General features: G+C 32.0%; 2 protein-coding genes across 2 annotated transcripts in view; both read right to left on the bottom strand.

Annotated features, from left to right (window-relative positions):
- Positions 1-14,233: 14,233 nt before the first annotated feature.
- The window catches only part of LOC107456203 (uncharacterized), a 7,162-nt gene continuing 1,722 nt past the window's right edge, over positions 14,234-19,673 (bottom strand). Inside the window, exon 2 of the mRNA XM_016074002.3 lies at positions 14,234-17,166. Within this exon, the coding sequence (XP_015929488.2) occupies positions 14,372-17,146 (2,775 nt within the window). The 5' untranslated portion in view covers positions 17,147-17,166 and the 3' untranslated portion in view covers positions 14,234-14,371. The remainder of the gene's footprint in view (positions 17,167-19,673) is intronic.
- The window catches only part of LOC139426853 (uncharacterized), a 5,587-nt gene continuing 3,729 nt past the window's right edge, over positions 17,816-19,673 (bottom strand). Inside the window, exon 2 of the mRNA XM_071186956.1 lies at positions 17,816-18,409. Coding sequence (XP_071043057.1) covers positions 17,816-18,409 — 594 coding nt within the window. The remainder of the gene's footprint in view (positions 18,410-19,673) is intronic.

Below are 19,673 nucleotides of genomic sequence, written 5' to 3'. Positions count from 1 at the left end.
TGGCCTATACTTTCTAGCCATAATACCTATATTTAACTTTTTACCCAGAGGACAAAAGCTAGATCTGTTCAATTTAAATGGTTGATCATGTTCAATTTTTTCTGTGTATGTCCAAGTAAGACCTTCAATTAGCCATTAATAACTTTTACGACAGCAAAGAAAAAATGATGCCAGGACAGAAACAGCTCAATTATTGAACATGAGACTTTTGATTATAAAATTAAAATGACTCGTATCAAAATGAATTCAAACGAAGTTCTGTTGACATAAATAAAATGATGGCAGCTTTATGTGAACTTTTCCCTGACATTTTTCTGTCAAAATTTTCGTATATTGGGGAAAAAGAATAGACTATCCAAATAAAGTGTAGTATGTCTACGATAAGAACTCCCCCCTCCTTCTTAAAGTTGGAGACCTGATATGGAAACATGAATAGCGCATTTCAGGGAGGGTAGCTTCTCTTCCCTATAGGACTAACACAATAGAGAGAAGAAAAGGATGCCCTTTTTTTCGCCGACCTCTACTTGAAATAGTTATACCTCGATACCATAGCCACCACCAGAGGTCCAGACGAATTACTAGGGGAGTTCTTACTTTAGGCAAACTTTATATTTCAAGCTATGCGGCAATGAATCAGAGCAACGTGGATAGGGCTCAAATAAATGTAAAAGATGGTTTCGGCTCTTAGTACTGAAACTATAACCTTTATAAGTTTATGTATTTTATTTAATTATACAACATTTATTTGGGTCAAAAAGTTATCGCTTTCTAGAAGTCTCAGTAGATAAGGGTACTTAGTGATGAGTTTTGAATGTTTTTAGAGTTTAAGAAGTTTTAAGAGCATTTCATAGCTAACAACCAACAAAAACCCCAAGGAAACATGTTGTTTTTGTATGCCTGTTGAGGCAGAGGGGTGCGACTGTTCTTGTTTTCCAGTGGCGCCATCTAAGGCCAAGAATTCGACTTCTGTCATACCCGTTTATAGGGCGGACCCATTCATACATCCATTCATTCATCCACAGATCGTAATTTTGACCTGAATCAGAGAACGATCGATCTCCAATCCAGTACCCCTAGAGGTATTGATTTGTTATGGGAACATGGAGACTTTGCGACTCGACAGATTTAACGTACATAAGTCCCCATTTGCTACACGGGGAGTCTTCGGCCTGCGGGGTTCAAACCCACGAACTCTCGGACATCGGCTCAAGCTATCCCAGGCTACTCCTTACCGACCAGGCTATCCCAGCGCAAGGAGCATGTGTTTCGGTAATATAAGGGTGAAAGCAGTGAACTAAAACGCAAACAGGGCAAATGAGGTAAAGGATAATGAATGTAATTTAGAATCTTGTAGATAAAAAAATAAATTATATGTCTAACCTTTATTTCTTTTGACAAATAATAGACTAAATTAGCTAAAATTTAATGCTGATTTACGAAAATTAACTAAAGTGTAACTCAGAATCCTCATTTACTCGTTTCTTTAATTATATTTATACCTAACTGAAACAATTACTTGTTTCCGGAAAACATATCTTTTCAAAATATTTTCAGAAATATTCATAACAAAGTAATTTGTTTTTATAGAGATACTTGCCTGTTAATAATGCTTATTGTGTTGATCTATTGATCTCTTCGATTAGTAATACCTTTTAATAAAACCTATTAGTAAATCTAACCCTTTAATGTTGCTTACACCACCTGATCCACTTCATTTGTAGATGACGTGCTTACTTTTAGTAAACAGCAGTGTTTAAGACTGACGTGTTTGGGATTAGAGGTTAATTTATATCCGCACTAAAGTATTAATATAACTTGTTTTAGACCAATAATCTGATCTATTTATAATGTTCTATAAATAATACCTATTTATATTATGACCTAATAATATTTATTAATAGCGCACCATGGAACCTATTTTCTGTCGAATTATTTACAGTTATTTTTAAATTGAGTTTAAGAATGATATTTTTGATTGCAGTGGATTTTTATAGCCGTACTTTCCTATTAATAGCTCCTCTTAGTTGACGTAACAACTCAATCTATTGATAATGACCTGTTAAAAATGTCTATAAATAGTCTGACCTGAAAGTATGTATTTTTTAATGTTTACGTCATCTGATGCTTACGTGCTTACTTTTAGTATTTTTTAACCACTTTTATCGAAGCAGTTTCATTAATAATGGTTATCGTTTAACTATTTTTGCAATCTATCATAAAAAATATAAGTAATACTTATAATTAATCTGAGATATTAATATGCTTTTTAAAAAATTATAGAGGCATCATGTGATTTATTTAATTGCTTTTAAAAATGACCCATTAAATTAATCACATTAAATATTCACACACTAGATTTCAGACCATGACTTTTTGGTTTTGCCGTTTAGGTTCCATGATTTCGGTCCAGTTCTCACTTCGATCTCTCCCCTATTCAGTTTTAACATTATATCGTTGAGCAGCCGACCCAATTTTGAGTTTACGACTACCAATGTTCAACCCCGTTACCTTGTAATTTTGAACCCAATTCAGAGGACAAAGGAACTTCTGGATCAAGTATTCTAACTTCCCACGGTAGTTCTGAGGGTAAGGGGACTCTAATCCCTGATCCATCTTACAATGAGGATAATTTAGGTCAGCACTGTGGTCGGTGCAAGCCGGGTGTGGAATTTGTATTGACCAACGGTCGCTGTGGCTCAAACCTGGCTCACCTCATTTAGAGGAGCGAGTTCCATCCCCTAAGCCACCACGGCTCCCCGATTCAGTTTCGTTGCTAATTCAGTTAATCTATTTTGATATAGATATTTCATCCCGTTTCTTGATTTATTTTATTACAATGGTTATATTTCAATGGCCATAAATGCATTTTTTTAAAAATTTATTAAATTATTTATTTATTATTTCCTTTAGCAAAAAATCTGGAATTTTAAACGGTTATTAAGTATTTAAAAACCATTAAGTGTTGAGTTAAAAGCTTAAATTATTGAGAATATTTACGAGTGATTGCCCATATTTTCCTAATGAATTAACTCAAGTCATTTTTACGTTTCAATGAAAATTATTCTTTTTTTTTATTCCACTATTTATGTTATTATGTAATTTATTATCTAATAATGTATTATGATTGTAATGTTTGGGTAAACAAATAAATAAATAAAGATTTCTGTGTTAATTACCTTTTCACGGTGCAATCTGTAAACTCTTATCAAATAATTTTTACCTTAAAAAAATGTTTAAAAAGAGATTAAACCTTAGCATTCAAAAAATTAATAAAATTGAACTAAGGAATTTTATGAGGAATGTTTTCCATGTTTGGTAAATTCTTTTTAAATTTCGTTCACTAAAAGAGAGAAACAGAAATAGCAAAGGAACAAACGTTAACGGGACAAAAATAGCGGGACCAAAAAAATCGGGACCAAAACGTCCTGCTCGCTGGATTCTATATCGATATAATATCTAGTACTTAATCGATAACTTTTATAATAGACGTACAATGAGGGGGAGTCAGTATTGCATCAATCGGTAATGCTGAAACTGATCCTTTTCGATATACGTTTTCTGGGAACCTACTTATGATATCGTTATGAAATTTTTTGGGGGTATTTGAGATTATAACAGTTGTATGCTGTGATAATTTTTTAGTCTTAAAACAGGAATACTTTTTGACTTATGAAAGAGTTTTGATGAAATTTTTTAAAATTCGTAATTTCATAATTTTTTTCTTAAAAATTTCTGCCATGTAAGATATATGTATTGACAGTTATCGCAGTGTAAACATGTATATGTAAATATTGGGTGAAAAAATTGAAGCAATATCTTGTTTAGATGCTGAAAATATGTTTAAATGCTGATATATGTTCTACCGACTCCCCTTAAAAATGCTTGTTGTTGTCCTATTAATAAATTAATAATGAGTATTAATAATGACTATTAATAATCTAACCTATAAATATTATTTTTGCAATAATATGTCCATCATCTGGTTTACTTAACTGTGTTTGAAAATGATATCTTTGGCAGTGAAAATTGCTTTTTTTAGCTATATGGAACTATTAATATTGCTTGTTAATTTTTAATATTCTGATATTTAGCGTGCTAAATTGATTTACTAATTTGCTTTATTGATAATTACTTTTAATGATGACTTATTGATAACTATTTACTAATATTTGCATGAAATGACTTATAACATACAAACTTCTTGCATTTTAAGTACGTTTAAAAATGACATTTTCACAGTAACGGATAATCAACTTGGTAGTATCAAAAAGAAAAGAAAAAAAAATTATTCCTCTACTCATAATTAATTTTTGGGTTACCAAAAGTATAAAGCTTGAAATCGCTTAATGTTAGCATTTTTAGTTTTTTTTTTTAAAAAATTAGTTTTCATTTTTTGTTTAGTTTTCATTTCATTGAAGAATGTTATTTTTTGCAATTTGCTTTTTTACTTGTACTGTAACACAGTATTTTCTAAATTTTTACAAAATTTACCAAATTTTTACAACTATTTTTTACAAAAAAGTTGATAATTTACAGTAGTTTTAAATTACTTTCAAGAAAACTAAAAACAAAAAAAAGGAAGTTCTTACTACTATAATATTTGTCAGCCGAAATTTTTTATAAAGTTAATAAATTTCCTTCAGTTACNGATTAAATTTTATTTAAAAAACCGGAAAAATAAAACCGGGAAAAAAATGAAACTTATTGTTTTTCTTAACTTTCTTCGTGTTTTCTTGTACTTACTTATTTATATATATATTTATACACCGAAGAGCCATTACATTATGACCATCCTGCTAATAACATGCAGCACCAACTTTAGCCCTCAAAACTGCTAGCACCCGCCGTGGCATTGATTCCGCAAGGTGCTGATAGGTAGTCTGAGGTATCTGGTACCAAGCGCTCACTAATTGGTCCTGCAATTCCCTCACATTGCGAGGGGGTAGCGTGGCAGCACGAATTTGGTTTTCCAAGTAGGACCACAAATGCTCTATTGAATTAAGGTCAGGTAAATTTGGGGGCCAAGACATGACTTGAAAGTCGCTGGAATGCTCCTCGAGCAATCCATGACGATTCGACACTTATGACATGGTGCATTATCCTGTTGGTAAACACCATCCCCCGCTGGAAAAAATGTTGCCATGAATGGGTGAACTATGTTCAAGTAGCTTACAGACGTCAGGGATTGTTCTACGAGGATAATGGGTCCTAATGTGCCCCATGAAAACATTGTTCCTTTGCGAGAAACCATTAAAACCTGGGCGACCCTATTGTTATAGATGGGCGGTCATAATGCAATGGCTCTTCGGTGTATATAAGTATATATATATGACGGTGATTACAGAACGATCTACTAACAGCCATCAATTTGTAAGAAGAGCTCAAAAGATGCACCTCTCGGTTTCGGAAGAAAGAGATGCAGGTTTGAAACTTGAAACTGGTTAGTTAGTTTTTAAAGGACCATTCTCACTGCATGCGATTCACGCACCCAGAGCGCCGTCGAGAGAAATGGAGAATCTCATCTTTTTGCGGGACAATATATTACACCAATCAGGTTATCATTCACTCTCAACCGTTAACGCAGGTGCGTGAATGCATTAGGATAATCATGAGTGGCTGCTTTGATTTTTTTTCCAACCATATTGGGCTGAAAATTTATTTATAAAGACGAGTTTTTTCCCGGTAGTTGATTTATAAATCCTAGTGTCTTCTTAGCTATATTCTAAATTTAAAGGACCTGAAGGTCATAGGTACAGTCTTAAATTAATTTTATTTCGTAGGCTGTTCATTAAATGTGATGTAATAAAAGTAATCAGCTATTAATTCGGTTGTTTATAAAATTCTGCAACATGTATGTCTCATTAATTGAGATAATTAAATGTATTAAAATTGTATTTACTTTCTAAGTACATGATGCAATACCATGAAATAACTTGAGGTATTTAAAAACATAATTCCTTATTAAACGGGCTGAACAGTACCATGGGATCAGGAGAAAATTTCCTTCATCTACAGACTTATGTCTAAATTAGGGAAATGGTCTCACAAATAAGATCTCCTCTACAGCGTGTCAAAATTTTGAAGAAATGTCTTTAGATCATACTTAGGGATGTTTCCCGGACCGTCACCAATAGCTCATTGTACAGTTCTAGTGCGACGTAAATAAAATACCTACCTCTTTTAAACATAACTTTTTGTAATTTATGTAACATTGTATGTAATTTAATACTTTTAATTCAATTTAGTAAAAGTGTAGAAAATATGCCATTTATGATATTTTTATCTTTTCATAGCATCCAATATAATTATTTCATGAAGTGCATTTTTTAACACGATCTATTCTGTAGCTTTCTTTACCAATAGCATCCTGTACTTATTTATTGGCATTTTCAAATTTTTATTTAACTCATTTTGTTTGTTTTTATTATATAATTTCAAATACTGGAATTGAATGCTAATTCTTTTTATAATTTCTTCAAGAATTATTTTTTCAGATTTTTGAATTCATTCTAAATAAGCATATTGTAACAAAAAATTTAGTATACTTCGTCATTTGGAGACAAATGCATTCAACTATAATACATGTGGATTTTAATTTATAAAAAAAACTAAGAAGTTTGAAATTCTTTAAATTATTAAATTGACATTTGTTCTTTATAAACAATTTTTAAAGCCTTTATCAAAGCGAATATGAATGCATGAATAATACTTTTCTTTTTTAACTACCATTTTCTTTCTATTACCTCTTGTGTTAAATGTTTAAAAATTGAAGAAGCAGTTTGAAAACATTTCATAATACATGAAAGTAGATCAGTTTCATTTTTTATTGAAAATGAAGCTATGACTTATTTATAACCTTCATATTAGACATTGCCATCTTTATTTTAAAATGAATACCAAACCGTTAAAAAATGGTAACAGTTGCTGGTAAATTTTAGGTCCTACAAATCAAACGAGACAAAAAAAGTCAGGTAATATGTCAAGCTAAATACATCAAGTTGACCACCTGTCAAAGTCAACTCCTATCAACAAGAGTAGAATTAACTTTACCCATTCTAAGGGAGAAAGCCTTTGTTACTTGATTCGCAGTTTGTAATAGCATGTTGACAGCATGAATTAAGTCAAATTTGCTTTGCACTGATACTGAATGCTATTTTAAACTCTAAGTTGACTGGAATAAAACCTTCACTCGGAAATTTTCTATGTCATTAAGTTATGTATTATAATTTCATTGAATTGATAAAATATAGGAAAAGATTATGAGCTTTTGTAGAAAGTGGTTAAGCATAGCAACCAATTTCAACCATTTTCAAACGAAAAAAAATTCAGCTCGTGTTAAATGTTCAAAAATTAAAATTCGGCGTAAAAATCTTAGTAAAAATTCGGTGAAAAAAATTCAATCTGCGCTCATTTGTTTTACAAAACTAATCAGTTATTTAATATTAAGTGTAAGTAACAAATTCTAATTCATTCTGTTATTAGCTCGTAATGTCATTTCTCAAGGTATTTAGAGTTTTTGATTGCTAAAATGTCAAGCTCACATAAAATTTTAAAAAAATAAATTACCTTTATCTCTATTTTGAATAGTAATATAAATTGTGCGACTAGCATGCAAATATGCTGTATGAAAGAATAACATGATATGAGAAATGACAAAAACAGAAGAAAAAAATATCCCTTTCCTATAAGTTGATCGTCTGTCTAAGTTGATCACTAAAGCTGAGCTCCGGCTGAGCTTATACAGAAAATTGATTATGATCAATTTACTGTGAGATTCATTATAATTATAAAGCTTTGATATGGAAGACTTTTATTCATTGAGCGGCCACTGAGCTTAGAAAGATCACTTGATAATTTTATGCACCTGAGCTTTCGAGTCAAAGTTTTGCGTCTAGAAGGCTAATTCAGTGCTTTTAATCTTAAGGGCATTTATATAGAGCGCATGGTACTCCCAATGAGTCATTATATCAGAACATCATTGTTACGAATGTAAAATGATTATGGTTCATCTTGCTGTTTAGATTGGTGATTAATGATTTTTCTTAATGGTGATGGGTATTTTTAATCTGTTAATGAGTCTTCCCTTATTGCTTGCATTCTAATTTATAGGACCAGATTAAATAACGTGATGGAGACCCCATTTTGTTACGTCACTGAGGATGGATACCTAAACATCATTGTTACGAAAGTAAAATGATTATGATTAATTCTGATGATTAGATTGATGATGATTTATGATTTTTCTCAATGGCGACGGGTATTTTCAACCAAATAATGAGTCTTACCTTACTGCTTGTATTCTAATTCATAGGATGGGATTAAATAACGTGATGGAGACCCCATTTTGTTACGTTACTGAGGATGGATACCTAAACATCATTGTTACGAAAATAAAATGATTATGATTTATCTTGATGATTAGATTGATGATGATTTATGATTTTTCTCAAAGGTGACGGGTATTTTCAACCTATTAATGAGTCTTACCTTACTGCTTGTATTCTAACTCATAGGATAGGATTAAATAACATGATGGAGACTTCACTTTGTTATATCATTGAGGTTGGATGCCTAAACATCATTGCTGAATAAATAAGATGATTATTTATCTTGATGATTATATTGATGATGATTTATGATTTTTCTCAAAGGTGACGGGTATTTTCTACCTATTAATGAGTCTTACCTTACTGCTTGTATTCTAACTCATAGGATAGGATTAAATAACGTGATGGAGACTTCACTTTATTATATCATTGAGGTTGGATGCCTAAACATCATTGCTGAATAAATAAGATGATTATTTATCTTGATGATTATATTGATGATGATTTATGATTTTTCTCAAAGGTGACGGGTATTTTCTACCTATTAATGAGTCTTACCTTACTGCTTGTATTCTAACTCATAGGATAGGATTAAATAACGTGATGGAGACTTCACTTTGTTATATCATTGAGGTTGGATGCCTAAACATCATTGCTGAATAAATAAGATGATTATTTATCTTGATGATTATATTGATGATGATTTATGATTTTTCTCAAAGGTGACGGGTATTTTCTACCTATTAATGAGTCTTACCTTACTGCTTGTATTCTAACTCATAGGATAGGATTAAATAACGTGATGGAGACTTCACTTTGTTATATCATTGAGGTTGGATGCCTAAACATCATTGCTGAATAAATAAGATGATTATTTATCTTGATGATTATATTGATGATGATTTATGATTTTTCTCAAAGGTGACGGGTATTTTCTACCTATTAATGAGTCTTACCTTACTGCTTGTATTCTAACTCATAGGATAGGATTAAATAACGTGATGGAGACTTCACTTTGTTATATCATTGAGGTTGGATGCCTAAACATCATTGCTGAATAAATAAGATGATTATTTATCTTGATGATTATATTGATGATGATTTATGATTTTTCTCAAAGGTGACGGGTATTTTCTACCTATTAATGAGTCTTACCTTACTGCTTGTATTCTAACTCATAGGATAGGATTAAATAACGTGATGGAGACTTCACTTTGTTATATCATTGAGGTTGGATGCCTAAACATCATTGCTGAATAAATAAGATGATTATTTATCTTNATAGTAATAATAATAATATACTTACGGAGCACCAACTAAAAGTTTGCTGATTTTCAATACAAATCTCTCAAAAGACGTTTGAACAGGTCGGTTAAAAGACACCAAATAAATAAAAATGGATCAAACTACTACAGCGCCATCTTCCTTAGAGTCTGAACTAAGTCCTCCGTCGGTAAAAATTTTTTATTTGCAATTTAAAATAGTGAAAATTAAATAAAACTAAAATGGGTAGACTCGCCCCTGTATGGGTAGACTCGCTCCGGTTTACGGTATTCTAAATTTAAAGGACCAGAAGGTCATAGTTACAGTCTTAAATTAATTTTATTTCGCAGACTGTTCATTAAATGTGATGTAATAAAAGTAAACAGTTATTAATTTGGTTGTTGTTTATAAAATTCTGCAGCCCGTATATCTCATTAATTGAAATCTATTAATTGTAATAAAACTGTATTTACTTTCAAAGTACATGATGCAATACCATGAAATAACTTGAGGTATTTAAAGCCATAATTCTTTATTAAATGGGCTGAACTGTACCATGGGGTCAGGAGAAAATTTCCTTTATCTACAGATCTATGTCTAAATTAGGGAAATGGTTTCACAAATAAGATCTCCTCTGCAGAGTGTCAAAATTGTGAAGAAATGTCTTTGGATCAGACTTAGGGATATTTCCCGTCACCAATAGCTCATTGTGCAGTTCTAGTGCAACGTAAATAAAATACCTATCTCTTTTGAACATAACTTAGTGTAATTTACTTAACATTGCATGTAATTTAATACTTTTAATTTAATTTAGTAAAAGTGTAGAAAATATGCCATTTATGATATTTTTTATCTTTTTATAGCAAGCAATATAATTATTTCATGAAGGGGATTTTTTTACACGATCTATTCTGTAACTTTCCTTACCAATAGCATCCTGTGCTATTGGTATTTTCAAATTTTTATTTAACTCATTTTGTTTGTTTTTATTACATTATTTCAAATACTAGAATTTAATACTAATTATTTTTATAATTTCTTGAAGAATTTTTTTCCAGCTTGTGTACTGTTGCTAAAAATTCAGTATACTTCGCCATTTAGAAAGAAATGCAGCTGACTATTATACATACATATTTTAATTTATTTAAAAAACTAAGAAGTTTGGATTTATTTAAATTATTAAACGCACATTGGTTCTTTATAAGCAATTCTTAAAGCCCTCATCAAAGCTAATATGAATGCGTAAATAATAGTTTTCTTTTTTAACTTTCTTTCCACTTTCTTTCTATTATCTCTCGTGTTAAAAGTTCAAAAATTGAAGAAGCAGTTTGAAAGCACTTCATAATACATGAAAGTAGATCAGTTTCACTTTTATTAAAAATGAAGTTATGACTTATTTCTAACCTTCTTATTAGACATTGCCATCTTTATTTTGAAATGAATACCAAACCGTTAAAAAACGGTAACTGTTTCTGCTAAATTTTAGGTTCTACAAATCAGACGAGATAAAAAAATGTCAGATTCTAATTTCTCAAAATGAGCAAACATATGAGTTGGATTTCAATTGAAATATGATTTTCTTATGTTCCATACATTTTGTAACTGAATACTATACAGCTAAATATGTCAAGTTGATCACCTGTCAATGTCAACTCCTATCAACAAGAGTAGAATTAACTTTACCCAATCTAAGTGAGAAAACCTTTGTTACTTGATCCCCAGTTTTAATAGCATGTTGACCGCATGAATTAAGTCAAATTTGTCTTGCACTGATACTGAATGCCATTTTGAACTCTAAGTTGACTGGAATAAAACCTTCACTAGGAAATGTTATATGTCATTAAGTTATGTATTAAAATTTCAGTGAATTGCTAAAATATAGGAAAAGATTATGAGCTTTTGTAGAAAGTGGTTAAGCATAACAACCAATTTCACACTTTTCAAACGAAAAAAAAAATTCGGCATGTATCAATTCAGACTATGCTCATTTCCTTTATAAAACCAATAAGTTATTTAATTAAGTGTATGTAACAAATTCTAATTCATTCTGTAATTAGCTCATAATGTCATTTCTCAAGATATTTAGAGTTTTTGATTTCTAAAATTTCAAGCTCACATGGAGTTAAAAAAAATTATCTTTATCTTTATTTTGAATAGTAATATAAATTGTGTGACTAACTTGCAAATATGATACCAAGCATGCTTGGGAACTAAACACTGGGGGTTCCGCGTTCGGCTGACCACCTGACCGGAGCATCTGCTCCTGCACCCCAGAGCCTAAGGTTAAGAAAGCTGAGATGGGCACAGTAGGCCTTGGCCCTCTGCGGGCTGTCGTGCCACTGAGTTTAGTTTAGTTTTAGAAAGAATAACATGATATGAGAAATGATAAAAACAAAAGAAAAAAAATATTCCTTTCTTATAAGTTGATCGTCTGTCTAAGTTGATCACTAAATCTGAGCTCCGGCTGAGCTTATGCAGAAAATTGATTATGATCAATTTACAGTCAGATTTGTTGTAATTATAAAGCTTTGATATGGAAGACTTTTATTCACTGAGTGGCCACTGTGCTTAGATCACTTGATAATTTTATGCACCTGTGCTTTCGTGTAAAAGTTTTGCCTCTAGAAGGCTAATTTAGAGCTTTTAATCTTTAGGGCATTCATTTGGGGCGCAATGGTACTCCCAATAAGTCATTATATCAGAACACCATTGTTGCGAATGTAAAATGATTATGGTTTATCTTGCTTTTTAGACTGTTGATTAATGATTTTTCTTAATGGTGATGGGTATTTTCAATCTGATAATGAGTCTTCTCTAATTGCTTGCATTCTAATTTATATGATTGGATTAAATAACGCGATGGAGACCCCATTTTGTTATTTCACTAAGGATGGATACCTAAACATCATTGCTACGAAAGTAAAATGATTATGATTTATCTTGATTTTTAGATTGATGATGATTTATGATTTTTCTCAATGGCGACGAGTATTTTCAACCAAATAATGAGTCTTACCTTACTGCTTGTATTCTAACTCATAGGATAGGATTAAATTACTTGATGGAGACTTCACTTTGTTATATCATTGAGGTTGGATACCTGAACATCATTGCTGAATAAATAAGATGATCATTTATCTTGATGATTATATTGTTGATGATTCAGGATTTATTTTCCAATGGTAACGGGTATTTTTAACTTGATAATGTGAGTCTTACCTTACTGCATGTGTTCTAACTTATAAGACTAGATTAAACAGCGTGAAGGAAATTTCATTCTGTTACGCTACACCCTATAATCTCTAGAGATTATCTTATTTTGCGTTTGTGGGAAAGCTGAAGGATCCGTTTAGCACGTACAAAATTCCAGTCCCTTATCAGAGCAAAGAGCTATGGCCATTACTGCAAGTGATCTGTCAATATATAGTTGAGTTCATGCCAAGAAGAATTAAGTCGACATTATAGGTAAGTTATGGCCAAACTAAAGGATCAGTGTTTAAATAAAATAATTTGAAAAAATTCGAATATTTTTACACTGATGAAACTTTATTTTAAATAAATATGATAGTTCCCATAATTTAATAATTTCCAAAACAAGAAGAAATTTTTTTGTACATATTTGCTTCAGGCATCCTATCAAAAAGTCCTTCAGTTCCTACCAAGGAAAATTATTGCGTTATTTAAAGTAAATATGCGGTCAAACTTAAGGTCAAATTTTAAATAAAATCGTTTAAAAAAATTTGCATGCTGTCTAACTGAATCTTTATTTTAAATAACTATCATAGGATAAATTTAAGGAAGACAGCCTTTGTTAAGAATGATATTTAAATGAGAGAAGAAACAAAAATGTCATAAATATCTGACAAATCTTCATCAAAGTCAGTTATATTAAAAACATCTATATTGCTTTGATTGTTGGGTAGAACTGGAAGGTGGTAAAAGAAGGAGAATTAGACAATGTTAGATGTCTACACAGGTCGATTTCTCATTTATTTGCGTGAGACAAAGATCGGGTAATCACAAAAAAAGAAAAAATATCAGGTAATGAATATGTGAAAAAAGTTTTTATTAAATGTTGAAAGTGATTTTAATGAGCAAAAAATTTCTATAATCTGACGAATCAACATCAAAGTCAATCATATCAAAAGCATATACTGCTGCACTGGTCGATTTCTAATTCAACATTGTTGAATGAGACATTGATCAAACTTTATTTAATGCTTAATCCTATTTTGAGAACAATTAAGTGATAGACATTGATAATGATTCGACAGATTTTTTTTATTTTTTACTTAAGGCTGGCGATTTATTGTGTAATATGCATATTTTTGCAAATATTCTAAAAACATGCATTAAGGGTAGAGATCGGGAAACTTCTTGTGTATATTGACATACGATAATATGCTCAATATGAATCCTTATGTACAGGCATATTATCTTATGACCTATAATAGTAACAATATAATCCCGGGAAAGACACGAATGTTCTTTCCTTCTCTGTACTACCTGTCCTCACTGTGAGAGCAACGTTGGCCCACCTAATATGGTGCCCCTGAAAGAGAGGATAACAAATCTGCCCTGTAAATGCCTGAATTGACGGATATTAACGCATGTAGGCATTGGAAAAAAAAATTTAACACTAGTTTTATTCATTTCTTTTTATAGTCAATTTCTAAATACAAAACATTTGAATTAAATGTCAATGTGTCTTTCTTATTTATTTTAACTAGGGTTAATCAGTATAAAAATGTTTCTAATTCTAACACTTAATTATAAACCGCTTAAAATGGTTGAAACTTACAATAGCAATAAAGTTTTAAAACCTGACTGTCAATGCACCATGATTGTGTGCCATACATGTTTATCCTACTAACACCAAAAACGATTGGAATTAAATTTTTCGCATCGTATCTAACGGTGCCCTCAATTATAGCACCACCAGGTTTTACTGATAATGTTACCATGTAATCACCTAGCAATGGTGGTGCTTCACCTATAACTAGAGTTTTATTTATGAGTTTGTCTTCTTCTTGCTCTAAATTCAGCACAATATCATTAGGAAGTCCCAAACGCGCATCTTTAATCACATCCAAACTTAGTTCTTCGCATTTATCTGTGTGATTTACTAAGAGTGAATTGACATGGGCAACGAGAGAAAGGGATACTATGTAAACTTCATCATTATCCTCAGATACCTTGTTGAAGTTATTACATGCGCAGTAGTGTTCCTGTATATGGGCATCTGCGCAGGTTCGATTTTCTGGAATTTCATTGAAAAGACTCAAACCTAACTCGTCATTTTCTTCAATTAATCCATCATTGATGTGAAGCAAATGTTTTAAAGTAGCATGAATATCAAACACATTGGTCAACCGATCTTGATTAATGGCAAGATTTCTTTCAAAATCTGGGTGTTGATCTAGAAACCACTTAGGAAAGTGGAGATACATGAATGGCATCCTTTCTTCAAATTTGCCAATGTATGTCTGTCTTATATCCCCATATCGAATCCCATGGTCACTGAAAAAGATAAAAGCACTGGAGTTCAGAGCTCCTTCCTCATCGAGGACTTTTAAAAGTTTTGCTGCAGGTGCATCAGCAAAACCAGCTGCATCAAAGAAATCATGTGTAAGAGTAGAAGTCATACAGAAAGCAAAATAAGGTCTTGTACCCATAGTTTTTATGAAATTTAGCAGATACGCATACATCAAATCAGTTTCCAATTCTGAATTGAGGCATGGTGAATTCGTTTCGAAGCCTTTTTTTCGAAGTTCCGATTGTTCGATTGCTAAAGCTAAGGGTCTGTAATAATAGTCAGCAGGAGGCTCAAGAAAGCCCCTTTTTATGAAGTTAAATGCCCCGTTATATGGGGCATCTTCTGCAAAGAATGTCCTATGCCCATATCGAGCATATTCCTTCCAGATAAAAGGCACATTATCAAAAAAATATGTATCTTTGATTGACTCATTCCAAAAATAATTTACAAAATGACCAGTAAACATTGGTACCAAGTTTGGGAAAGTATTGTCGCCAACTTTTGTAAAACCTTTCATATCAAACGCTTTCATCTGAAATTTAAGGTATGGTTTTGTTTGAAAGAATCGTCTCATGAAATTCAACTTTGATACAGAATCTATGCCAAGAATTATTACATTTAAAGGAGACGGAGATTTTATAACGGATTTCCGTTTTTCTACTTCGTCTTTGAGCTTCACTAAAGGCATATACTGCTCATGAGTGTTATTGTGCTTAAAGAAGCACTTAGTTATAAGATATTCATGTTCAATGGGTTCTCCAAATTTCAATTCTTGAACCGGGAGTGTATAGTAATCATCCTCTCTATTGTTCGTTGAGAGGTATGTTCGCATAATAGGCTGATACCAACAATTAATATCATCTAATGTACTATTGTAGTATTTTTCCAGTACTGAAACATTAAGATTAATAATTCCGTTAGGGCCTGGTGTCATGAATAATGGAGGGAAGGGGCAATTATAGGCGCCAAAGATTTGGATAAGGTTGGCGACGCTTGGATCCCAAGGGTTAAACTTAGGTATTTTGCATCCTGGAGTATCAATAATCAAAGCAGGGTTTTTGATAGTTTTTTGAATTTCTGAAATTGGCAATTTATCTTTTCCAACACTTTTGATTTTAGTGTATTCTTCAGATTCATTTTTTATGCGTAGAACTGTTGCTGTTTCTTCGGTTGGTAGTGAGCTGTTAATTTCAACAACAATTGATTCATTCTTGTCAACGAGTTTAAACCCAAAATATCCTTGAGGATCAGGAGTAGTAGCGAGAGATTTTGAATGAAAAATGGTTTTCTGATCAATTGCTATTTTAGGAACAGGGATTATCGAGTCGGGTCCAATTGGTGGATAAGTTCTTACATCATTAGCTCCAAACGTCTCAAAATCGGTCAATTCAAATGCATCTATACCGCTTTCAGGATTGCTGTCAACAGTCGTAGGATACACTTTTGGTTTCAATTCTGGATATCCTTGAGAATCTGGGTGTTGAGGTGGAATTGTGGGAGTGTTGAAAAAGAAAATGGTTTCTTGTCCTTCTAGTATTAAAGGAACAGGGTCTTTGGAATCAGGTTCCATGGGATGATAAGTTCTAGCTCGGGTAGTCCCGAAAGCTTCAAAATCATGATCAAAGCCATTTTCAGGATTATTTTCAACAAAAGTGTGGAACAATTCAGGTTTTTCTACAACCACCTCAATCTTTGGAATTGAAGTAGGAAAACCAGGATGCCAGTTGTCACGATTCAACTCTGACCGTTTCGGTTGCTGTAAGTGGGCTGTGTCATGACCAGTTTTAAGTAGCTCCTCCTCGTCCGTCAAAAAATAGTCATCATTGTTGAAGTCAAAAGTATAATCACCTGGCACAGCATTTTGATCTGAGAGTAAAGTATTTTCTTGCATATTTTTCAATTCTTTTTCACGTGATTTTTTAATGCTCTTTCCTATAATAATCAGATTGAATACGAAATAAATGAAGCAAATAATAACTATTAACAGCACAATACGTCGACGCTTCACATAAACAGCCATTAAATCTGTTGATGTGCAACCTGAAAAATAAATATTTATGATTCATTTATAAGATTAAGATTGTGATAAATAATTTTTGCTTTAACAAGAAATTGAAGCTATGTAATTTTAGTTAAAAAAATGTATATTCTTTCTTCCAATATTTTGTTTAAATTGATTTTTATTTGAATTCAAACATTAAATAAAATGTTTCATGTTCCTGTTCAAGCCACATTATTTCTTTGCATTAGAAAAGTTCATTAATGGCTAATCTAAGGTCTTGCGTTAACAGGAGCAGAAAAAAAAACATGAAAAACCATTAAAATTGCATGTATCTAGCTTTTGTCCACTGGGTGACGAGATGAGCAGTTAAATATAGGTCTTATTGAAGCTAAATAGTGGCTGGCTAAATTATATAAATCATATTAATCTGTATAAGCTCATTGTGGTTTAAGGGCTATAAAATATGGAGTAATCACTGTGAAATTTATATTCTTTCTTCCTATAATTTGTTTGTATTGATTTTTACTTAAATTCATTCATTACCAACTGATAGAATTTTTTTTATTTTTTTATTTATTTTTTTTTATTTATTTATTTCCAATGGCAGACATGAAAGACAAATTTGTAGCCAAGAACAATATAAAGAAAGAACAAAAAATGGAAACAAGAGCTACAAAAATAAAGAGTCTATAGGTCTGTAATAATGCATCTCGCCCGCCAATATCGTTCCCACAAGGGCCCAGGAGGAAGTGCAGGGCAATGTCTTAGATGGTTAGCGTCCATTTCTTCTTGTTGGTTACATAATGGACAAAGGGGGCTTGAAAAGATTTTAATTTTATACAGGTGTTTTGATAAACAGTCATGGCCAGTGGCGAGGCGAAAAAGGGCCACAGATTTTTCTCTTGGCCATGACGGAATATCTTTAATTCCTTCCAACCAGTCCTTATTTTTATTTGCTTCTTGGAGTTTTGCTTCAAATGTTGTTCGCAGAGAGATTTTTATTAGCCTTTTCGCGGTGTGGAAAGGAACTGGCTTAAGAGATATTTGTAGAATCTTGGCGGCTTTTTTGGCCAAGAAATCTGCAGTTTCGTTACCTTGAAGTCCACAATGCGCTGGTACCCATTGCATGGCGACATTTTTGTTGTGTTGGTCAAGCCTGTGAAGGGCTTGACGACAATGTAGAATGTCGGCAGATGCGGGGGCTTTGGAGGAAGCAATAGCTTGGAGTGCGGCTTTGGAGTCAGAGAGGATGACTACGTTATTAAATTTCTCAAGGTGATTCTGTAGTTGTGACAGAGCAACTGATAGAAATTTGATTCTCAGATTTGATTACATTGAGAAACAACTTTTCTGTTGCATTTATACTTCTCCTTGAACTTGTAAATTTCGAGTGGGAGAGTTTCAAAACTGAAATTAGTTTTGCTTCTAAATCTGTTTTTTAAATGACATTATTAGCCAATTTTTTTGTCGAAATGTATAAATTTAAAAAATAACGTTATATAAAACAGAAGCTTGCGTGATCGTTGCAATTAACTTCTAGGGGAGTTAAGCCCTTAAGGATCAGTTAATTTTCAGGAAAACGGTCATAAAAGTGCCTATTTTTTTCTCCCTGAAAATTGATTAGTGCTGACATCTAGTTTAAAATAAAGTAACTAGCTACAATTACCTTAAAAATATTCTGGTACTATCATCTGCTGTGTAAAATGAGAAATAAAATGTTTTGCGGGCCAAAGAAATGAATAAGTTTTAATTTTATTGTTTGTTACTACTGAACACTCCAGCCCAGAAATAACACGGGAGCGAGAAATAGAGGGCGAAACCTCACCCCGTCATTTTCACGGGAGCAAGAAGGAAGGGGTTAAAGCAGTAGTCCCCAACCTTTTTGTACCTAAGAGCAAATACCAGAATATTGGTCGAATGGCGGGCACCATTTATTTTTTCAAGATAAATTTATAGTTGGTAGACATAGGTAATATTACACACTACATATAGTGCACAAAAAAATTTAATTTTAAAAATTAATTTAACATTTGAATATAATTAGTATTTATTTTTTTGTGTAAAATAAATAATTACTAAATTGCTTTCAAAACATATGAAATATAAAAATTATTTATAAAATACAGTCAATGTGGTATTAGGCATGGCATTTCGCTGGCCAGCGCTAGATAATTGGGAGAATATAATGCTATTTTTAAGAATGGAATTTATTCCTTCAATCATATTCCAGAATTTCTATCTTCGATTCTTCTCGCTTTACTCGAAGAAATTCTGAAACGTATGTTGCTATTACGGTAACGTTTATTTGGTTGGTAAAAGGATTAACAAAAAAGTTATCAAAGGCTCGATGATATTAAATTGTTGAAAGAGCTTTTTAAATTGATCTTTAAACAATTGGAGGTTGATGACAAATGTTAATAAGTCAATTTCACTGTCACCTAACATTTTTTTCATGTTTGGAAAATGCACAAGAGACTTCATTTTCAAATGTGATATCCACAAAACTAGCTTAGCTCTGAACGAGTTTATAGCCTTTATCATTTTT

Source organism: Parasteatoda tepidariorum, chromosome 10 (genome assembly GCF_043381705.1).
Source record: "Parasteatoda tepidariorum isolate YZ-2023 chromosome 10, CAS_Ptep_4.0, whole genome shotgun sequence".
NCBI classification, from domain to species: domain Eukaryota; kingdom Metazoa; phylum Arthropoda; class Arachnida; order Araneae; family Theridiidae; genus Parasteatoda; species Parasteatoda tepidariorum.
Note: the sequence above shows the minus strand (reverse complement) of the source record. Positions and strands in the feature narration are given on the sequence as shown.